Source organism: Schistocerca nitens, chromosome 4 (genome assembly GCF_023898315.1).
Source record: "Schistocerca nitens isolate TAMUIC-IGC-003100 chromosome 4, iqSchNite1.1, whole genome shotgun sequence".
Taxonomy (NCBI): Eukaryota; Metazoa; Arthropoda; class Insecta; order Orthoptera; family Acrididae; genus Schistocerca; species Schistocerca nitens.
Genome location: NC_064617.1, coordinates 145,882,695 through 145,907,574, shown reverse-complemented (window position 1 = coordinate 145,907,574; position 24,880 = coordinate 145,882,695). Strand labels below are relative to the sequence as shown.

General features: G+C 41.3%; 1 protein-coding gene across 2 annotated transcripts in view; it reads left to right on the top strand.

The window, feature by feature from the left end:
* Positions 1–24,880, top strand: part of LOC126253032 (nicotinamide/nicotinic acid mononucleotide adenylyltransferase 1) — a 126,506-nt gene that overhangs the window by 17,661 nt on the left and 83,965 nt on the right. For both annotated transcript variants that reach the window (XM_049954100.1, XM_049954101.1), the window contains exons 3-4: positions 14,492–14,677; positions 14,801–14,902. In XM_049954100.1, coding sequence (XP_049810057.1) covers positions 14,492–14,677; positions 14,801–14,902 — 288 coding nt within the window. The remainder of the gene's footprint in view (positions 1–14,491; positions 14,678–14,800; positions 14,903–24,880) is intronic.

The window sequence follows — 24,880 nt, the reverse complement described above, 5'->3', positions numbered from 1 at the left end:
CATATAGTTCTACATTCCCCTAAGAGGAGAGCTTCCACTTTTAGGTTGAACAGGTTTTATAAGCAACTGAAATTTTTGCCATCCAAAAAACCCTGTTTTATTATCACATAACAGGCTCATAAAAATCAAAACCTAGCCTTATTTAACATAATTTTAGTTTTGAAAGATGATTAAGAGACTCACTTTTCAAGCATTTTAAATGGTTCCAAAATGTATGTGAAAGGTCCAAAGACTTAAAGGTTTCAATTTATACAACTTCTGTGCACTCTGCTTTGTTCTGAAACTAGCCAGTCAATAAACTAAAAATGTGTTCCACTGCTCCAGTATCTTCCTTTTATACAGAGTGATGCCTTCCTGTTGAACCAATAGGAACTGGAGCACTTAAAATCTTCAAAACATTGTGAACAGGAAGTGGGCACTGATGGCATTGTTGCTGTTCTTCAGCTGGAAACCTACATCCAGAAGCTGGTCCATGTGGTAGCATAAAGTTCACTACAATCTTGTTTAACTCATTACTGGTGTCTATAATCTCTGCAATCCACCAGTCACAGTCATACACATACGCCACAAACATCCCCTTTCCCAGGTTGTGAATCTGAATATTATCCTGCTGTTTCTGACATGTTGGCCAAACAAACGAAATTTCTGCTTTCTTGCTCTTTAAAGTGCTTGCAATATGAGTTCGCCCATCACTTTGAGTCAATGTCTCTTCTGAATTCCTTTCACAGGAATAATTTGTTTGGACCCTTTTTCTTTTTTCAGCTCACAGAGTTCTTCGATTTCCTCTATGGACAAAAGAATGAGGCCTGTGGATGTGAGATTTCAAGACACTCGTAAAATCCTCAGCATTATGAATTGCAGCTGTATTTGGTCTGGAAAGACGGTTTTGTAGCTTGCTCCTTCAGCAGGCCCCCTACACCATCACAAAGCCCCTTCCCGTAACCAGTAGCACTGCATACCCAGTCACTTGGCACAAGCGACTTACTCAATTCAAACAGCTGGTAATGATTTTTAAAATGACTAGGAGCACCATCAGAAATAATGATGATCTTCTCTGCCCAGTTTGCAGTTGAAGAATTTTGCACATTGCTAGCAATACTTGGGGTCTTGTTTTGATAATATGTCACTTCTGTAAAAATTTAAACCTGGTCATTACTCCAATGGTATCCTTGTACTTCTTGTGGGAGAATTACAGACCAGTTCTCAACAAAATCACAGTGAAGCACTAAACGTAGTTCTTCAGCCTGTACACACCCTTTCACTTCTACAATGTGTTGTTGCAATTTCTTCAGATGCTGGTGTATTACTGCTTTCACTGGCCATTTACCATGTTCATCAATGAAACTGTCAAAAGTAACAGTTTCCTTAATTAGTTTATTTTCCTCCCATGTCACATATTAATTATCTGCAGAGTTAAAAGGGGGGATCAAATATAAATGGGATTTTTGTTCCTTAACATAAACAGTTGGTAGGACTGGCCCCGCACTTCTGCTATGCTTAGGTGGGACCATTAGAAGTGAGGAGAGCATGCTGTTAGATATTTCCCGCCGTGTCATCAGTAATGGTCATGATGTCTGAGCAATAGGTGCACCCCTCCATTGCGCACACATAATTATCAAATTTATTGCTCGTGAAGGAGCGGTGAAAATTTACCAAAGAATGACTGCACAGTTCAGTGATAAAACATTTTCAAGGATGCATGTGTTTGCGTGACATAAAAAGTTCAACGAAGGACAATAATGTGTAGAAAATCAGCAACACGATTGCCATCCTTGGACCAGCATTACAGACAAACTCATTTGTGCGGTTAAAGACATCATTGATGACAATCGACGGGCGGTAGTATCAGAAATTGTACAAAAAGTCGGAATCAGTTATCGGAGCTGTCAAGCAATCATCACAAACGACCTACAGTTCCGTAAAGTGTTTTTCAGATGGGTCCCTAAACGTTTGGCCAAATATCTGAAGTTCAGATGTTTGGAGGCCTGCCAGAGGCTTATAGCAAGATAATAGATTTTTTGAGTCCGATCATCACTTTAGATGAAACATGGGTTCACCATTACACTTCAGACTCCAAACAAGCCAGTAAGGAGTGGCAGAGGAAAGGGGAGCAGCACCACTGAATGCCAAGACTCAACTGTCAGCTGGCAAGTTTCTTTCAATCACTTTTTTTTTCGATCATCGAGTCATTTTGCTGATTGATTTTTTGCATGAGCGGTGTACAATCAATGCTGCTTACTACAGCAAACTGTTGAATAAGGCGAGAGTTTCATATCGCCATAAAAGACGATACCAATTGATTTGACAGATCCTCCTCCTCCTCCATGACAATACGCAAGCCCATACTGCAGCTCTGTCTCCAAGCTACAGGAAATGCAGTGGACTACACTTGGTCATCGTCCTTATAGCCCAGACTTACTGCCCTGCGATTTCCATTTATTCAGACTGCTTAAAGAAGCTCTAGGAGGGGGATGATTTGAAGATTACGAGAGTGTGGAAGACTTTGTGCACAACTGGCTGGTGACACAACCCAGTTCTTTGTATGATGAGGGCATCAAAAAGCTGCCCATATACTGGAACAAATTTATTTTCAAAGCAGGAGCCTATGTGGAAAAATAAATTATAGTTGTCTTGAGTTCTTCAATAAATGAATTTAAGTAAAAAATAAAATTCTGTTTATATTTGATCCACCCTCATATCTGCTACGTCTTCCAGGCCAAGTGTCTGTAAACATAGTCCTCCCTTTACAGGGCAGTCACCACATTCTTGAAACAAACAAGTCTCTCGCTTTATGTCACAGACTACTAATGACTTCACATGCTCAACCAAGGTGTCATACATCATGGGCTCCAGTAAGTCCTTCAAAGTCACCTCACAAAGTTCAAAATTCATGCAGTACACATATAAACAGACATCTCTAGATGGGTGTGGAACTACCCACTTAGGTCGTAGTGCATAAAATTTTGATCTTCCAGTATGTGAGGTTGTATAGTTGCTCTTATAAATTACAAAAGTTTCTTTAATACTGCGAGTTGCGTACCTCTTCACTTACACAACTTTTTGACATTTAACAGTTACAGTCCTAGTGGTTTTTACTCTGGCGAGAACAGTCCCATTTATCTTACAGATAAAATGACTGTACTATTTGAACTTGAGCTGCTTCTCCAGGATGACCATACTAGAGATCTGGCCTTCCAAAGACTCCTTTTACAGACCTCACATTTCTTGATTTGTCTGCTATGTACTTTGATACTGATGGAACGTGGTTCAAAATTGTTTTCTTTGAAAATGTCTCTGGAATAATAGTTAAAACTTGCACCTTTTCACTGTAGGGTGCACAATATTCAACAGCTGAATTGATATTGGTGAAAAATTCCTGGCAAGAGGTGCAACAGTGCTTTGGTCCATTTTCTTCTGAAGATGAAATTTCTACTTTGAAAAGTGTGGTCAGTTTTGGTGTAGTGTATTCATCCATAGCTTTAGTAATTTCTCTGCACTCTCTTGATGCAATGAGCTCATGATTCAACTTCACTTACGACTGTTTCTTAACAGGCCTAACACCTACCTGAGTAGTTGGCTGATTCCTGGTATTTAATTCTTTCTGTGTTGAAGCAAAATCTGCACCATGAGAGGCTTCACCTTGTTCAGATACTATCATTATTGTTATTCTGTCAGAATGTTTAAAACACAAAAAGTTGTCACTGGAAACATCTTCACTATGAAACAGAATCTTCAAATGAGAACACTTATTCCCAACCTGAACAAATTCTATTTTTTGTTTGTCTTATATGTCACTCTTTTCTGGATATGCAAGTAGTCAGCACACTCCACTCCTGTGGCCCCAGTGAGAAGGCATTTCAAACAGTCCTTTTCACAAAACACACTGCAACTGTGTCAACGGGCAAATTCCTCACTGGATGGTCCCAGATTTCTTAGAAACCTCTCCAGCAAAACAAATTAGCACTGAAAAACTACAATACGGAAACCTGCAATGAACAACCAGACAAACAAACTGAAAAGAAACTACAACAAAATGTAAGAAATAACTGCAACAAAGAAAGTGATAAGAAATAACTGCAACAAAGACAATAGAAATCAACTTTGTAACAAAGAAATTAGTTAGAAACAACTTCAGTGAAGACACACATTACCCTTGAAAGTTAAAAAATAAGATTTTTTAAAATAAAACCTCCCCAACTTAAAAGTGGAAGCTCTCCATTACAGAGAATATAGTACTAAATGGTACTAACCAACAGAAAAAATTAACTTTTCTGGATTGGCATTTTTGAAAAAAAAATTATGTAAATTATAAAAAAAAATTTTGTTGCATAGTACAGTGTGGGTTTGAAAGGTTCCTTATAATTACTCCACAACTGACACAAATTATTAAAGAGTATTGAATTAGCTACAGTAATAATTATTCTTCAATTTGGAATACTGCTCCCTCCCCCCAAAAAATCTGTATAAAATTAAATTAAATTAAAAATCATTAATACCAAATATTAGAGTTACTGTAGAGGTTGCTACAGTATTAGTCATCTGTACACATTTTTGTAAACACTAATCACATTAATTTGATCACAAAATGAATTCCAAACCAATTTCTGCAACTAAAGTCACTAACCTAATTGAACTGAAGATAAATAAAGTAAAACCAAAGCCATCAGGTCAAAAACTCCCTAAACCTGCATACAGTTTTTACTAATATGACTATCTACTTACTACTTCTCAGTTCAGAGAAAGTGAAAAGGCAAAGGCAGTTAAAATAGCATGCATATGTAAGTGGATCTAGAATGGTTTTGTAGACTTGTATGGAGTAGTGAGAGATTCTAGCACCAACAGACCTGTTGGTATGTGCTTACAAAATAGATTTCAAGACCTCTGATTCACCTGTGTTAAGCGACCAGAAGTAGTATCGGAAGATAAAATGAGGCTTGGTAGTGTTTTGTTTGTCATTCTTATGAGAGCTCATTTGTTAGCCCTACCTCCAGCACACAGCGTTAACAGTGTGTTGTTGGTTTTATGCTGTATGAGCATGCCAATAGTGAAGTTGTCACAGACTTTGTACTAGTCTGCTATGGCAGTGGGTGATCTTAGTAATAGATTGGAGCAGTGATTTTACCAAACAGAGTAGTACACATACCAGCTGGATTGTGAACATTAGTAAATATTTCTGAGTCATGGGGCTGTCTCATAAATAAAACACCTGGTCAATGTTGAGCAAAATATGTTTTTAACTCGTGAGTGGATATGTCTGTGTAGAAAGTTTGCCACCCACAAACAAAATTGTTTTGCACAGCTCCATTGTTGTTTCACAATTGCAAGCCTGTACCTATTCCCTCATTATTGCTTCAGCTAACTCGTTGATAAACTGTGTTGTTGTATGTCTAAGTGACCAGCAGTAATGTAAAATAAACAGTGAGCTAGGGGAGGAAAAATTTATGATCCGTGCAAGAAAATAACTCTCATTATAAGCTAGCAACACAATCTCACAGTGAGGCAGTTGTCTCTGAGATAACTAATAATCAACTAAGCAGTTGGCTGTGACCCACTGGAACTGTGCCTCCTAATGCTTCAAGTGTATCATTACCTTCGCGTAACACCTACCGAGGGCAACATAGTGACGTAATGAAAGTTTATTTTATTGTTGTTTCTTTAAACTAAGGCTAAACTGTGATTTTTCTCATACATGTTTACCTTGGTAACATAAAGACAGCTATTCTTTACATGTGTACTAAGTACGCCACACGCCTGCTTGTGTCAAGAAAAATGGTGTGCCTACTTGAGGGTTGGAGCTACTTTTTTTATTGTCTGTGGAAAGTGTCACTTGCGCCCAGCATCCAACTAGTTTGATACTGGCAAAGGATTAAACCAAGACAGTGCTCCATATCCCTGTTTGTTGTTGTCCAGGCATGTTAACTAGATGTGAGAGTTTGAAACTTTGCATTTTGTGCTGTATTGTAACCTATAGGGACTGAAGAGGAGCCAGCCTCTTTTATCTTGGGTTACACAGAGGAATTAAACTGGCCAGTCACAATATGAGACTGGAAATCAGATTTTCAGTGCCTCACAAACCTCATCTTGGGCTAGGTAGAATTTCCTACAGTAAGCTGTAATGCCTCGTCCTGCTGTTAAAAGAAGTCTCGTAAACGTCTTCCTGACTGCATATCCTGAGGACTACTACCCAATTTGTATATGAAAGCAATTCCAGTACCCCTCTTAAAGCCAAGAAAGTATGGGATACAATCTAGAAACTATATTAATGTTACTCCCACTTCTAGCTTGTAAAAGATTTCAAGATAGGCTTTTAATTTGTTGTGGAATTCTCCCATATTTCTAAAAGTGATTGCTATTCTACAACCACAGAGTTGCCACTGCTGTGACAGGTAATAATGTAACTGCATCACGTAAATTAGCTTTGTTTTGTTTTTGTCACCCTCTTGACAGGAAATAAGATTGTTTCTGCTAACATGCAGTGTTGGGTTCAGTAATGTCCTGTTGTCAAAGTGGATGCAAACATCTATGCAACATTGGCGGAATAGAGTCCCCCAAACTTTTCTCTGTGGTTTCCTCATACAGGCCTTTATCATGCTGTGGAAAAAAGACTGGTCCTGCATCCTATTGCACTGAGAGATGATTCCAGTTCCCAGGACACTATTCTCTTCCCTCATGTGCACAATCTAAACATGGCTGTAGTGTATCCAGCCAGAATAACCTCAACAGACAAAATATTAGTACTCCCTCCCTTAAGAGAACACACTGATAACTTTGGAACTCTGTAGGTGGTGTAGAACTGTAACATAATTCTCCACCATTTGCGCATTTTTTTATATGGCAGTAAGTTACATGGAATCAGTACATTAAAGTGGGTCAACATGGAGACATGACAGAAAGGCAGAAAGGAAACTACTTTGTGCTGATGATTACATTGTGAAGGAAGTTGCCTGTTTTATTGGTGTATCAGTGCACGCTGTCCAACAGATCTACAAGGCATGGTGTGCCAATTGCAGCCACATAACAGAATGTAAGAATAGTGGTCGTAAAAATATCCTAACTGACAGTGACCTGACAGGAATTGCTGCTGCTTCTTACGGCAGGTTCATCTCGACTAGTTTCTGAGGGGTCATTATGAATGGAACTGCATGCAGTGGACATTTAGAGTTGAGTACTTTGCAAAAAAAAAAAGGCCATTACTCACAGTGCCACATAAATCTGCATAATTTCACCTGGCTAAACCATACACAAACTGGACAGTAGCTGATGGGATTGGCACGAAAGACATCTATCTCTTGCACCCAAGCAATTCTAAAAGATGACTGGAGGTATATAGTGTGGTCTGACCAGTAGAGATTTTGCCTCTTTTCAAATGACGCGAGGTATCGAGTGGATCGATAGCAAAGTGAAGTTTTAACTGTCTACGTGTGGAGATTGTAGTTCAGGCTGGAGGTGATTCTCTGATGTTTTCAGGATTTTTTCATGCCACAGTTTGGGCCTGCTCATTCGTATTACAGTGGACACAATCCACAATGTTTGGTTCAACATTGTCGGTGACCAAATTGTTTTCCTTTTGTTCTAAATCTTCGTGATGACGGGTATACTGTGAGAGCTCGAGTTTTCAAAGATTACTACGGCCATGTTCACAAAGCGTGTGCACATACGTTTCTGGTTGATAAACTCTCAGGTGCTCTGTCATACCTAGACAGCCCACTAAATGAGCCAATCTTAATCCCACAGAAAATATCTGGAACTATTTGGAGCAACAGGTGCAAATGTAGCAGTCAGCATCCCCACAAGTTGGTAGCTCTGTGGTATCTAATCATCAGTGAGTGGCTTCAGCTGGATGTGGCATATGTGAGGTAACTTGCAGATTCTCTTCCTCACCAAATTGAGGCCATTATCAATAATGATGTAATGTTACATGGTATTAGTGTGATGTTTCCTGGTGTGACATTTTTTTGTGCAGTTTGCCCTGCAAGGACACCCACATCCTCTATTACAAAAGTTGCTCATCACAGTAGCATACCTTTTAACACAGCAGAGCAACTGCAGTGCATAAGGTGATGATGTGGACCTGACACTAATCGCACTTGTCCTTTGTGGCATGGTGTTAACTGACGTGCTGCAATTCCATTCCAATGCTTTGTTCTACCCATAAATAGTGCTCATGGCAACTCTGTGTACATTTACAAACAATGTCAAGGATGACCTTCCGAATGTTGCAGTAACAGTCACAATAGCAATACACTTGCACAACATATCGGACTGATGCAAAACTTTTGTTGCTGTACGTAGTTCAGTTTGTGTTTTGAACATTCCTAAACTTTACTTGAAGACACAGAACTAAAATTTTAAAACTCAGTTTACTTGACTGCTAGATACCACAGGGTTAAATTATCTATTTGAAAGCCTGTTGTACCTTGAAGGTCTAATAGAACTGACATGTTTTAAACAGTGTAGTTTAAGGGGAAATTCTTTGATCCCAGTTTGCATATGTTTGTAGATCTCAACAAAGCAGACACATTTAAAAATTCTGGATGCTGCTCATCATAAGAATAATGACTGCTTGTTACTCAGCTAACACAGTACTTAGTAACATATCTATACAAAGAGGCCAGTTAACTGTCACGCCTAGTGGTGTCAGATCTTTTGTAGTACAAGCATTCGTAGGGTGTCTTATCAATTCCATGACCAAATTTTAAGTTTTTTTTCATTTAGGAGGTTTTGCTCAATCTTCAAATAGCTGTTCCGAAGTTTAGCTCAGGTGCTTTGCTCCTGAGAAAGCAATGTTGTCAAAGTATCTAGAATGTTTTAAGTTCATCACTGTGATTGTGGAATGCTGTTGGTGATGGATTAGTAAACAGAAATATTTTGGGATAGATGTTTGAGCTGAACACATTGACTGTTCACTACAAACATTACCAGAGATGCTACATGTATTTAGCATCTGCTGGCTTACTGAGATGTTCGAAGTTTTTTCTTCCTATGATGTGCAAAGATTATTATGAAGTTGTATATAGATGGATACTGCTTTTGAACACTTGTCTGCATATTTCCACATAAACATATGGACAACATATTTGAAAAGTAAATCAAGCATGTCTCGCTTATGTAGAAATATGGTAAGGAAAGCTCGTGACACTGCTGTGAATGGAATAGTGTGATGTCTTATGACTGGAATATAGGCACCTTTCACTGATTGTTGTCATGCCAGTGGAGCACAGGCTGGGAAAGTCACTTGATATCGATATATTTGATCACAGGCAGGTCGTGGGTTCCCGGTGTTGCTGCACTTCAGGGGCTGTGCTAGCACTGGACCTTTTGTGTCCCTGTGCCAAAGGAGTACCGTGACTACCAATACTTGGGGAAAATTGCCAATGCTATGATAGAAACTATTTCAATGACAGGGGTTTTAAAAGTAGCTACCCGGCTAAATTACAGTAAACCTGTCATTAATACAATGCTGGAAACTGGTGAATAGACATACCATCCAAAATATCCTCCTCACGGGCAAAGAAGCCACTGCCCCCCCCCCCCCCCCCTCTGCTCATAAAACATCGCAGCGTGCAAAGATTAGTATGGGTCAAGAACAACACTATTGGGTGCTTGAAGCACAGGAGCAGTAAATCGTAGTATTCATTTTTTTCAAGCAGAAGTTGCAGTACAAGTGGATCACAAACCACAGGCCACCATTCAGACCAGGCAAACCTGATTTTTCATAAACTGATTTCCTGATTCTACTTATGATTGGTCTCATCAGCAGTAAAAAGTATTGATTGTAGAAATACATTTCTTGCTGTCAGATTTCAGCATCTGTAATCAGTCTTTGCTTCATATAAATATGCTGTGCATTTGAATCAAGATTGGTAATCATTATGCTACTTGCTCATTAAAATGTTAGTTGATGTGGACAAAGTTACCTTGTGTGGAGTGAAGGAAATAGAAGTTATTTGTATCCTTTATTTAAGTGGTGTGAATTACATAATATATTTACTTGATAGACAGAAAGAGGCTACGTAAACGTTGCTGCATTTACTGAATTACCAAACTTGAACTGCTTAGCACCAAGCCTACATTTTGCATAGCTGACCGACTTGTAAATTTCTATACCCAATCTCATTTTTTGTGCAAAGGCTCTCGTACACAGCCAGCGGCTGATGACAAAATAGTCACAGAATATACACTGCCTAAGAAAGTTTCCCATCCATTCCAAGTCTACAAAATGTTGTAATACAATGACTTTCCAGAGCTCAGTGATATCCACAAGGAACTCGTATTGTCCCAACTTTCAGTGTTACAAAGGCACTAATAATTTCACTTCATTATACTAACCAAATCAGAACAATTAATTTACAGACACCATTCCTGTAAAACAACTGCCTCTCATAAAACAGCTATTATATCAGTTGAGCAAAATCAATGCAAACCTAATGTGTAAGCAAGAGAGCAAAAATAGGTTTCTGAAAATCTGTTTTTGTTTTGCACATTTTGTTGCATAAAACATGTTGTATGAAGAAAGTAGGTTGTTCACAGACGTTATTATTTTGAGCTTTTATTTTCATTGTTTGTATTTGGCAAACAGTTAGCAAAAAATTCACTTGAGGAACTAAAAAAATTACAAGGAATCAAAATGGCGGGTAGTACTTTCATTAGGAGGCAAAATTCCAAGTACTGCTGAAAACACTTGTAAAAACAGAAAAAAAGTAAAGCTTCATGCTATATGTAATTCCATTAATTGTCTGTTCTGTTAGTTCTTGCTGGAATATTTTGTCAACTATGAATGAAAAAACACACAACACTGGTCTAGTATTCTACAATATTAATTATTTTACAAACCATTTTTCATCTGTCGCGCCATCATCAGGTACATGTATCTAGCTTTGGACCTGATGATCGCATAACAGCCAAAAACCAGTTTATAAAATAATAAATATAGTAGAATATTACACCAATGGCTTGTTTTTACACTCATAATCTGCGATCTGTTCAAAACATTCTGGAAATTTGTCCATAAAATTTTTCTACACTTACCTTTTGCTTATTGTGCATGGTCTCCTTTGAAATAATCTCCTTCACAGTTGATACACGCTCCTAACATTGTTCCCACTTCTAGAAGCAGTCTTTATATGCCTCTTGCTGGATCACGCAAAGCGCCATCTGCCAATTTTCTTTTACCTTGTGTATTGTTTCAAATCTTCATTCTTTTAACAGGGTTTTCAACTTCAAGAAGTCCGCGGGGACCAGATCTGGAGAGTACGGAGGATGAGGCAGCACAGTAATTTTGTTTTTTGTGCAATAGTCACGCACTAATAGGGATAAATGGCGGGTGTGTTATCATGATGCAAGAGCCATGAATTGTCTTGCCACATTTCAGGCCATTTCCTTTTCACATGCATTGCAAAACATCCCAATAGTACCATTAACAGTAGGTCCCTGTGGCATGAATTCATGAACTAATTCTTCTAAGCCAATGAAAACTATCAGCATGGCTTTGACATTTGATCTGACCTGACAAGCATTCCCATTTGTGCGATCCGAAAACTCTTCACAAATTGTGAGGTGAAGGTCTTACTCTTCTTGATTCATGAGCTGTAAAAGCACTTGGTGGCAATAACAACGCATTCCACTATGCAGTGTCAGGATTTTATGACATGATGTAAGTGAAATGTTACAGTCTTCTGCAATCTCACGGGCAGTCAGTCTTTAATTGGCATGCAGAATTTCGTTGACATTCCTGACATGATCATTGTCAGTAGACATTGAAGGGCATCCTCAGTGAGGGTCATCTTTAACTTCCATGCAGCAATTTTTAAACCATGTGAACCTTTCGTAACACCGATTATGTCTTAAGCACTCTTCACCATAGGCTTCCTGCATCATTTGGTGTGTATCCATGAGGGGTTTCTTAAGTTTCATGCAAGATTTAATGCAGACACATTGCTCCTCTTAATTGTGCCATCTCGAAATTCACAAACTGTGTGACACAATGTTCTACTCAATACAGCACCGATCAATAACTAACAGACATAAAACACTTAAACATCCAGCAGTTACACAATAAACACAGGTATGTGCATGGATGCCAACCGTATTTAGCTGCAACACACCATTGGCATGAAATTACGAATGTTCCGGAATTTTTTGAACAGACCTCGTACATGTAGTTCATTTAAATGTAGTAATTTGCTGCTGGTGTATGACTAATATTTTCTCCGTGTTAACTGATTGAAACAAATAAAAAAGCTCCTCACTATCTCATTGTATCAAACGAGACAACAGCACCATTGCTTCAAAACCTCTTGCCAGTTTAGTGCTCTCATTTTGGTGTGGCATTAGCAAGGTTTCACCAGAAAAAATGTACTTCCATCTGACATTTGCATGTTTATTAGATTATAATGTATTTTATATGAATGTTACTGAGAAATGTACAGCCACCGACATTTTGTTTACTTTTGTCAAATTTGTCAGTCCATAAGATGAAATGTATACACACTTCACTCAATACATTTGGTTCATCGTTTACACTCCAACTGTAGTGTTACTTCTCTGGCAAAAGAATTTTTTCTTTGTATTCTGTTTCCAAAAATAGTGAATTTGAAACAAATTTCATGAATTACGCCTTTTGTACATTTAAAGATATTGATGCAGCATGGGTACCATGGCCCTTTAAATTCCATTGCTGCGATAAACCCAGCAAGCTGCCTGCACATTTACCTTGTAGCATATGTCTGTAACTACTGTTGTGAATGAGCAATAGCAGGAGTTATTATGATGTATTAATTCCTAGAGACCAGAGTGTAAGCAGTTCATGTTGTTAGGGAAAAATTAGTAATTTGTTGGGACAAATAGACATACACTCATAGGAAATTAGTAAATGTAACATTTGGGTGGCACATTGGAATCGTTAGTTAGCACATTTCTTTCAGTATATATTTTCATCGGGTTTGCTTCACTTGTGGCAAATAAAGCTGTTGCCTTCTAACCTAATGTAGGCCACAAGCTACACTGAGGCTCAGTCTGTCATCCCAATCAGAATTTCTTATTTAAGACAAAATCATTCATAAATGTTTCAAAATAAAAAATAAATTCAAAAGTACTGCACATGAATAACTGATAGTAAATGTTTCATTACTAGGCAGATATAGAACCGTACCAAGGGCCAACAATATAATGCCAGCAGTTCACATTTTATGGCATATGAACGTCATCTGGTTGATCTGGTTAAAAGCATGTCGCTACTTACACCATTCCATCCTCCCATTGGCTGCCTCCAACTGGACATTATGACACAACTTGATCTAAGTGCACAGACTGTAGGCAGCCCTTTGTAAACTCTTGCCATATACAAAGTGAGAGATTCTTATGACAGTTTACACATACACCATGTTCATATTGTATTCTCACAATTTAAAATTTTACACTGCAGATAATATATTCTTCTGGCAAACAAAAGAACTTCAAATTCATTGTGACCCCATATTTGGGAAGTCTGGTCAGCAGTGTATGATCACATGTTCATGCACATCGAAACATCAGCTTTGATACATAAGCAGGGTTATTAAACCATTGTAGCATGATTCTGACACTATGAAGCAGTCAGTCATTCTGCTGACGATTTAGTATTCAACAGCTAATACAAGACATGGACAGCTGTAAATAGTAAACACTGCTGTCAAAATGATCCATTGAATTCATGAAACAAAGAGGTGTTAGTGCATAATGTTCTCCCGAAATCGACATTCATATCATCTTCTTTATATCTTTCATAGAGGGGAGGAGGTGGAATATAATGTAAAAAAGAACACTTCCAGTTTTATCCTTTGTGTGCCAGCTCAAAATAAACTTTCACATGAAATGTGGTTTATTCTGAGATTGGCATTAAATGTCATGTAATAGTGTGAGTGATTTAACTTGCCACCTGGTCTAATTGAGATTTCTCATGCTTACTGCAATTATAGTTAACATTGTTCTTGCCTCAGTAAGATATGTTACTTATTCCCAATTCCTGTTGTAAATCAACAATTTTCACCATTGTCTGCCTACAGAATCGACTAATTATTTACACCTGCTCACTCCATGACTTAAGTTTTGTTAGTCCTCTTAATAGAGGAATGGCCATAATCTTAAGACTGCTAATTCTTAATAGGTGGACAATATACTAGAGGCAGGTAAGTGGGCAACAACAAGATGTAAATAAATAGGCATCCGTCCATGTGTCTGAAGCCAGAGGAATGATCGAGTTATAAATGGAGACAAATTTGTTTTATACAGTCATATCCTATTATTGTCCCTGAAACACAGTTAAACTGATGATTAGCATCCAGAGATTGTGTGTGTGTGTGTTGTATGCATTTGCTGTTTAGTGCTTAACTATTTTTCTCCCTGGAGATTACACCTTAAAATATATGTATTTTTATTAACAGCATATATGTTTGAGAATTATTTTATTCTCTCACATGTTTCTGCTTCTTCAGATTGCTTTTGTCTTTTCCAGAATCAATTAAATTCAGTTTTAAATGATTGTAATGATTCTCCTAATAAACGTCAGCGAAGAGATGACCTACAGTGGATACCTGATGATTTAAAACTTGGTTGTGAAAAACCAGTTCAGGTTAAACTCTTATGTGGTGCAGATTTTCTGGAATCATTTGGAGTACCTGGACTTTGGGCAGATGAAGATGTGAGTCTGCTTTCTGTTTTCCTAGACCTATGTGACCATATTCGAAAGTTCCTTGGTGTACATTATTCAAATTATTTTATAAATTTCATTTGGTTTTGATTTTTTAACTGGCATTTGTTACAGATTGAAACTATTCTTGGACAACATGGGCTGGTTGTTATAACTCGTGAAGGCAGCAACCCATATAAATTCATATATGAATCAGACATCTTATCAAAGTATCAGGTATGTTTGTCTTAAAACAAAAATTCACGTGATGAAGCTACAACATTACAAGGAGACGGAATCATTAGCCAGTGCTGCCATTATACCAACATATAAGTAGAAAACAAAAACTATGAAGCATCTGTGAATGTATGCTTTCCCGGTGTGTACAGGTGGTGAAGAGTTCTTGGGCTTCCAGCTGTGTGGCGGTGTCTTCAAACTGCGACGTTTCGATGAGTGACATACTCATCATCTTCTGGCACTCCCGCTTCCCCCTCCACCCCGCCCATCGGCTCTCCTGGATCCAGCCTCCCACAGCCAGGTGGTGGGGGGCACACCGTAAGTATAAAGGGACTGGCATCTGCAAAGTCTCGACGCTTTGCCAGAAGATGATGAGTATGTCACTAGTCGAAACGTCGCAGTTTGAAGACACCGCCACCTGGCTGGAAGCCCGAGAACTCTTCACTATCGAGCTTTTATTACTCTTGGTCCCTTTCTTAGGGACGAAAGAGGGATAGGGTTAAGAAGGTTAGAAAAGGAGGAACAAGTCACTCGGACCACAGGTTAAAAGGGGCCCACTTGTTTTGAAGAGGAAGGTATCAGATTGAGTAAGAGGTTGAAGATTATGTATTGGGCAAGCACTGTACCAGTTTGTCCAGAGATGATGTGAAGATATATTGAGAAACTAAGATATATAGAGGAAGAGAAATTAGAAGTGAAATGAGCAGTGCAGTTAAATACAGAAAAGGAAATGGGTGAGGGAGGGGAGTTGTAAATAAAAAGTGGAGTACTGTGTGAAGTAATCCAAATGAAACTCCCTGACAGATTAAAACTGTGCCAGATTGGGACTCAAACCTGGGATCTTTGCCAATTGTCGGTAAATGCTGTACTGACTGTGCTATCTGAGCACAATTCACAACCCAACCTGACGCCCCCAGGGGGTCCACAACTCTTTCGTGGACACGTGCGTAGCGAGCACGGGACTCCGAGCTAATGTGGCCCTCCTTCCTTTCCGGGCTGCATACCCTCCCTTTCCGCATCCTTCCCCGTCCCCCATCTTCGCCCCTCCCCTCACCCCTCACTCTTTCCTTCCCTTTCTCCCCCTCTCCCCGTCCTTCCTCTGTCCTTCTCTTTTCCTTCCCTCTTCTCTTTCCCCTTTTCTCCGCTGCGGCGTTTGAGACCCCTCTTCTTTCCTTTCCCTTTCTCTTTCTTCCTCCCTGTGCGTGTCTGAAGGCCGACCCACGCACTTCCATGCGTAGCCGGTGACGGGGTAACGCGTAATTCCCCGCCCCGGGTAGACAGGTAGGACACGTACGTACCCCCTGGTAACGGCCAGGCCCAGAGAGGGGTGATTACCCGAGCTGATACCTTCCGAAAGTGCCGATTGGTCCCTCCGTCCATTTGTCGGGAGGTGTGACCTGAGGTGTGAACAATCACCTAAGGCGGGAGTGCCCCCAGAGAGGGCCCCCACAAGGGAGGAGCGCGCCATCGGAGACGCCGGTAATCATGGGGGATTCTTCCGCAATGGTTTCCTCACCTTCCACTATGTCTGCTCACAAGCGTAAGTTCACTGAGTCTCAGCCACAGTCAGTTCTTCCATCGTTGCCACAGTTCCTTGTTGTTTCTCGGTCTGACGAAGGTCACGACTTCTCCACGGTCAACCCTTTCATTGTTCAGAAAGGTGTCGACGCAATTGCAGGTCCTGTAAAGTCTTGTTCCAGATTACGGAATGGCACTCTGTTGTTAGAAACAGTCAGTGCCCTCCAGGCACAAAAATTGCTGCGTACCTCACTACTACACACCTTCCCTGTCCGGGTGGAACCGCACCATACTTTAAATTCCTCGCGTGGAGTCGTTTATACACGCTCCCTCGATGGATTGTCTGACGAAGAAATTCAGCACTACCTGTCTGACCAGGGCGTAACGGCTGTTCATAGGGTTATGAAAAGGGTTGACACGAACATCATTCCAACCCGCACTGTCTTCTTGACATTTGACAAAGTTCAACTCCCATCGAAAATCAAAGCAGGCTATGAGATAATTTCCGTTCGCCCTTACGTCCCAAACCCTACGCGTTGCTATCGGTGTCAGCGGTTCAATCACACCAGCCAGTCCTGTTCCAATCTGGCCAAATGTGTTACGTGTGGCAAGGATGCCCATGAGGGTGCTTGTCCACCTCCATCTCCTCGCTGCATCAACTGTATGGGTGACCACGCTGCTTCCTCTCGAGATTGTCCCGTTTTTAAGGACGAAAAGCTCATCCAGGAAATTAGAGTAAAGGAAAAGCTGTCTACCTTTGCTGCTCGAAAATTATTCGCCAGTCGACAGCCCACCGTGCTTCAGACAGGAAAATACAGCACTGTCCTTGCTTCTCCTCGGCCAACAAAGGAGGCGGCCATGCAGACTTGCGACCTCACCTTTAGTGCCACGGTCGTCAGATCGGCCAGCGCAAAGATCGCCCGTTCAGCCTCACCACTTTCGCCTGCCCACTCTCTGGCTCACCCTTCGTCGAGTTCTGCTAAATCTCGAGCCCAAAAGTCAGACACCAAGACTTCGAAAAAAGAGCATACTCGTGAAGAGTTTTTACGTACCGCAACTTCCCAACCATCGGTTCCTCCTTCCTCTAAACATCATACTTCCAAGAAGGCTACAAAGAAACCCAGTTCCTCTCCTTCTCCGCCAAGGCGTGTCCCATCTACAGCACCACCTGGCGGAAATCGCCCTCGGCCGTCTTCTGTGTCGCCGAGGCGCACTGCTGGCGGCCGATCAACCGGCCGATCGCTGGTGGCAGGAGCTGCTCCTGACCAACCTATGGATCAGGATCTTCTGCCTTCAGCTGAATGCCATTCCATGCTGTCGGTCGCAAGCTCTGAGCAGTCGTTGAGTTGACAGCGACCTTGGTCACATTCCTCCATTTTCTGTTCACCCTATGTCCATTATCCACTGGAATATCCACGGTATTCGAGCCAATCGGGATGAATTGTCGATCCTCTTATGATCCTACTCGCCGGTCATCTTCTGTCTTCAGGAAACAAAGCTGCGTCCCCATGACCGCTTTGTTCTCCCTCATTTTCAGTCCGTCTGATATGATCTCCCCTCTGTTGAAGGCACTCCTGCACATGGAGGACTCATGATTCTTCTCCATGAAACTCTCCATTATCATCCAATCCATTTAAACACCTCCTTCCAAGCTGTCGCCGTCCGTCTTTCCCTTTCCGGATACACGTTCTCTCTTTGTACTGTATACATTCCATCGTCCACACCAATGGCACGAGCTGATCTCCTTCATCTTCTTGGTCAGCTTCCACCCCCATATTTGCTGGTTGGGGACTTCAATGCCCACCACCCGCTTTGGGGATCTCCACATCCTTGTCCACGTGGCTCACTATTGCTAGACGTCTTCCACCAAGCAGATCTAGTTTGCCTCAACACTGGGGTCCCTACATTTTTGTCTGCCTCCACGACAAGTTTATCTCATTTGGACCTTGCGGTCGGTACTGTCCCGCTAGCTCGGCCCTTCGAATGGTTCGCCCTTGATGAGTCACTCGAGTGACCACTTTCCGTGTGTCCTTAGACTGCAGCCTCAACTGCCCTACATGCGCCCGCGACACTGGAAGTTTGCCCAAGCTGATTGGACACTTTTTTCGTCTCTAGCGACTTTCGATGACCGTCACTTTCCCAGCGTCGTCACACATATTACCGACGTTACTCTTACAGCTGCAGAACATTCAATACCACACACCTCCGAATTGCCCCAGCGCCCCCCAGTTCCTTGGTGGAACGAGGCATGCCGTGATGCAATACGTGAGCGGCGACGTGCTCTCCGCGTTTTCCGCCACCATCTTACTTTGGCCAACTGTATCCTCTATAAGCAGTTCCGAGCGCGATGCCGTCGTGTCGTCCGCGATAGCAAGAAGGCAAGCTGGAAATTCTTTATTAGTTCATTTAACACCTTCACTCCCTCCTCGGAAGTTTGGAGTCGGCTTCGACGGTTCTCAGGCGCGCCTAGTTTCTCCCCGGTCTCTGGGCTCACTGTCGCGCATGACACATTAGTGGACCTCGTCGCAATTTCTAACTCGTTGGGTCAGCACTTTGCTGAGATTTCGAGCTCTTCAAATTACCCGCCAGCGTTTCTCTCGAAGAAACGTGCAGCGGAAGTGCGACCTCTTGCTTTCTCCTCTCAACATCGCGAAAGCTACAATACTGTTTTCTCCATGCGGGAACTCCAACATGCACTCTCTTCTTCTCGCTCCTCCGCCCCATGACCAGATGGTATCCACGTCCAAATGTTGCTGCATTTATCAACCCATAGTCTGCGTTACCTCCTTCGCCTTTATAATCGAATTTGGACCGACAGTACCTTTCCCAGACGATGGCGGGAAGCTATCGTCGTTCCCATTCCGAAACCTGGAAAGGACAAACATCTCCCCTCTAGCTATCGCCCCAGTTCTCTCACGAGTAGTGTCTGTAAGGTTTTGGAGCGTATGGTGAATTACCGTTTAGCGTGGTGGCTGGAATCCCGCAGTCTTTTAACACCTGCCCAATGCGGATTCCGAAAGCATCGTTCTGCAGTTGACCATCTTGTTGCTCTCTCCACTTATATCATGAACAATTTTCTCCGGAAACGCCAAACAGTAGCAATATTTTTTGATCTGGAGAGAGCATATGATACCTGTTGGAGGACAGGCATCCTCCGCACACTGTTCTCTTGGGGCTTTCGAGGTCGGCTGCCCCTTTTTCTTCGCGAATTTATGGCAGGGCGCAAATTTAGGGTGCGGGTGAACACTACTCTCTCCCGTACTTTCTCCCAAGAAAACGGGGTACCCCAGGGCTCCGTGCTGAATGTTGTACTGTTTGCCATTGCCATAAATCCAATTATGGATTGTCTCCTTCCTGATGTCTCGGGCTCCCTCTTTGTGGACGATTTTGCGATCTACTACAGCTCTCAACGGACCAGCCTTCTTGAACGATGTCTTCAAGGATGTCTCGATCGCCTCCACTCTTGGAGCATCGAAACCGGCTTCCGTTTTTCTCCCAGTAAGACCGTTTGTGTTAATTTTTGGCGACGTAAGGAGTTTCTTCCGCCCTCCTTACATCTCGGTCCTGTCAACCTTCCGTTTTCAAACGTCGCTAAATTCTTGGGTCTTATGTTTGACAGAAAACTGTGCTGGTCCTCCCACGTTTCTTATCTTTCGGCTCGCTGTCTGCGATCCCTTAACACCCTCCATGTCCTGAATGGTACCTCCTGGGGAGCGGACTGAGTGGTCCTTCTCCGCCTCTATCGCGCCTTAGTGCGCGCGCAATTGGACTATGGAAGCATAGTCTACTCCTCTGCTCGGCCGTCTATTCTTCGGCGTCTCGACTCTATCCACCACCGTGGATTACGTTTAGTGTCTGGAGCTTTTTACACCAGCCCTGTGGAAAGCCTTTATGCTGAGACTGCTGAACCTCCGCTGTCCAATCGGCGAGCAGTCCTTCTGAGTCGTTATGCTAGCCGTCTGTCTTCCATGCCTGCTAATCCAGCCCATGACTTTTTTCGACGCCTCCTTTGATGTAGGGTATGCAGGCCGCCCCTCCTCCCTACTACCACCGGGAGTCCGCTTCCGTCAGCTGCTCCATTCTCTTTCCTTCCGCTTTCCTAAAACCTTCTTGACAACTTGGGGTACAGCACCGCCTTGGCTCCGTCCCCAGATCTGCCTGCTCCGTGACCTTTGTCGATTTCCCTAGGATGGTACCCCTTCACTTGTTTATCGTCGGGCATTTGCTGCTCTATGTGCACAAATGACGGACGCCACATTTATTTACACCGACGGCTCGAAAACATCGTTAGGTGTAGGGAGTGCCTATATTGTTGGCGACACCCAAAATCCCTTTCGGCTTCCCGACCAGTGTTCGGTTTATACTGCGGAGCTTTACGCTGTTCTCCAGGCTGTCCACTACATCCGCCGCCATCAGCGGATTCAGTACGTTATCTGCTCAGATTCTCTCAGCTCTCTTCTCAGTCTCCAAGCTCTTTACCCTGTGCACCCTCTGGTCCACCGGATTCAGGACTGTCTGCGCTTGCTCCACCTGGGGGGCGTCTCGGTGGCGTTCCTCTGGCTCCCGGGACACGTTGGTATCTGTGGAAATGAGGCGGCCGATATTGCAGCCAAGGCTGCAGTCTCTCTTCCTCGGCCAGCTATTCAATCGATTCCCTTCGCCGATCTACGGAGCGTTTTATGTCGTCGTGTTGTTCATTTATGGCACACGCATTGGTCGACACTTACCCATAATAAATTGCGGGACGTGAAAGCTCTTCCTTGTGCTTGGACCTCTTCCTCTCAAACGTGTCGTCGGGAGGAGGTAATTTTAACTAGACTCCGGATAGGGCACTGTCCTTTTAGCCATTGACATTTTTTAAGTGGCGATCCTCCCCCACTCTGTCCCCACTGCTCTCAGCTGTGGATGGTAAGACACCTTTTAATTGAGTGCCCCTATTTTAATCCGTTACGCTCCCGTCTACAGCTATCGCCTGATATGTCGTCGATTTTAGCAGATGACACGCGCTCAGCCGACCGCGTTCTCAAGTTTATTAGTGCCAGTGAAATGACGTCAGTCATTTGAAGCTTTTTTTTTTTTTTTTGTGACAACCAACCCCTTTCTGTAGTGAATTTTTAAGCCTTCCTTCTGCTTTTAGTTTCTCCAATTTTATGACTTTCGTTCCCATTGCTGCTGGTTTTTTACTGTTTCCTAAGTCACGGACCGGGCGCTAATGACCATAGCAGTATTGCGCCCTAAAAAAAAAAAACCCCAACCTGACAGATTTGTTTCTGCCACTACCTTATCTCTTACCTTCCATACTTCGCAGAAATTCTCCTGTATACCATCTGGGACTAGCACTCCTAGAAGAAAGAATGTTGTGGAGACTCAGGGATTGTTTCATTCTGGTTAACTTCTCCTGTTTGTGTCTCGTATAAATATGGCCTTGAGTATTTCTTTGTGCTCTTGGCTCCTTTCATACATGGTGAATTCATATTTAACTGTTCACATGGACCATGAATCATGTGTCTCACTATTATGTTGTATAAATCTGGATCCTCTTCTGGATTTGGAAATTCAGCTTGAATTACTTCATCAATTTGATTTGAACAAAATTTTTCATTTAACAAAATCAAATTGTGTGAATGAGGCAATTCTCATTTTTTCCCATTCGCTTGTGTACATCCAACACCTGTTGGTTCCAAAAATATGATACTTTTTAATCACATCCAAGAATTTTAGTTGTTGCTGTTAGAAAAACCCCAGGTATTATGCCATGATGGTCCATGGGAATTTGTACATAAATCACATTTTCTTTGATCTCCGGCCATGGTGAATTGCAAGTGAATGTTATGAGCAAATCGAGGTGACCATATTTTCATACATTGATCATAGCATCTTGTGTTGTACTCATGTACGTGTCATGGATGTCAGATGTTCATCTGTTAAGCTGTCTGTCAGTCTCATAATTCTCTTTCGTTGTGAAGCTAAAACGTATTTCTCACTCCTTATATGTTTCATTTCTACACTCTTCTTTCTGTTTCCTTCTGTTGGACTCGCCACAGGCTAGCTCACCTTCTCTTCTACATTTTGGCATCATGTTAAATATAAATATCACGACTCTCCACTGTAATTATTTACTATAGCACTTTTAACTATCACCAAAATTGGAAGCAATTCGCTTGGCACCCAGGGCCTAACATCAATACTTAAATCTAAGAATAATCCAAAAATTCTAGTACTTACTTTGAAAATTCTAGAAATTGGCACTGTACGGATCAGATCTGGAATTTTTGTGATTTTTCTTGTCCTTAATATACAAGTGACATCTTTCTTCAGAACTCTGGTGATATCTATTATCAAGTAGTGATATTTGTATTACATAAAGAGTGCCAACAGTTTTCTGGTGAATTAATAGATGTCGCTGTAAACTAATGTTCTTACAAACAAATGCCATCTTTAGACAGGTGTCTAATAGCGCCTGTAGTTCCAAAATGAAACCTCCTTCATGGATGGGGAATGAAGGGTTACCACACCATATAACTTCCATGAGGCTGCGAAGTTACTTTCTGAACTCACTCACACACATCACACTTATTTTTATTATATGTATTGATTACTAGCAGGAGGGGTATATGAGTAGGAGATGACACAAGCCACACCCAGTACACAGACTGTCCCTGTGTGAGTAGTAGTGCGGAACAACAAGCAGCTTCTTGCTGCACATGTGCTTGATGCTTTGATTTGGACAAAGTATCTCTGAAAATAGAAGTGTGTGTACTTCACTATGAATTGTAGCATTCCTTCTGATAAATAGTAGATAATAACCTAATGGTTCCAGACTCATTTTATTATTCAAAGAGCCAGACATCCCATCAAGATCTTCACTATGTAATGGATCTTAAGAGGGTCACCTTTTAAGTTTTTACAAAAGTCGTGAGAGAAAAACATTCCTTTGGTACAAATCATTTTATTATTTCCTATCCCTTTTGCAGTCAGCTGATTTGGAGTGGTGTGTGCTAAAAATGTCATGTGTATTTATGCCGTTATGCTACATTCTATTTAAATTGCCATACATCACACAGTATTCACTTTAAAAATATGAAATAATTACCACTTATCCATAAAAGTATGTAGAATATTATGGCTTACATAGATTATCATAATGTTTCAAATTAATTTGATTCTGACAGTCCAAATAGAATTTTTTTTTTTTTTTGATGTTATAAATTTGACTTTGATTCCATATATCCAACACTGTGCTTCAATTTAAGAAGGCTAACTGCAGTCTATAGAATCTACACACATTTCTGAGTAAAATGACATGAGGGATATGAAATTTGTGTTATTATTTAGAAAGATAATTATTATTTATTTGAAGAGAACATTACAGAATTTCCATGTCTGCAGTATGACTTAGCATTTGTGTTTAGGAAAACATTCACCATGCAACCCTTATTACATCTATTGCAAACAGTTCTTGACCTTCTTTTCCTTCCTTCACTAGTACACACACAGCATCTTGACTCTTTCGTCTCTGGAAGTTTTCTCAAACCTGGAGAACCACGAGGATCATCAATTGCATTTTTTTCTTGCAGCCATTCATCTGACAGGGCTTCAATTATCATTACAGTATATAGATATCTGGAAACAACTTTCCTTCCTTTATTATGCTCTTTGTATAATATGTAAGAGTTCAGCACCATTCTTGACATTATGTTAAAAGCTACCTTCTTCCAGTAATGAAGAGTTCGCCTCTCGTTATTATAAACTCATTAAATAATAAATTGTTTGGCATGCTGTGTGCTATCATGATGTAGTTACTTTTCCTGACTTTGATGGCTTTGTGACAAAGAAAGTGTTGTGTACAATTCAATATTAACAGTTCTTCGAGCCTCTAAAGCAAGAATTGCTATACATGCAATGTAAACAAAGAAAGAGGCAATCATTTTCTTGGAAGGCCTACGTGAGCAAACCACTTACATTGGTTTCACAGCTAAATGTTCATTCATATAAAATAAAATGTACTGCAATCTTTGATAAGACATACCAAAGGCTTCCTCTGTCTTGTGTTAAGTCATATGACAAGCCTCTTTCATCTACATCTATATCTACATAAATACTCCGCAATCCACCATACGGTGCATGACGGAGGGTACCTCATACCACAACTAGCATCTTCTCTCCCTGTTCCACTCCCAAACAGAACGAGGGAAAAATGACTGCCTATATGCCTCTGTAGGAGCCCTAATCTATCTTATCTTTGTGGTCTTTCCACGAAATATAAGTTAGCGGCAGTAAAATTGTACTGCAGTCAGCCTCAAATGCTGGTTCTCTAAATTTCCTCAGTAGCGATTCAAGAAAAGAAGGCCACCTTTCCTCCAGAGACTCCCACCCAAGTTCCTGAAGCATTTCCGTAACACTCGCGTGATGATCAAACCTACCAGTAACAAATCTAGCAGCTCGCCTCTGAATTGCTTG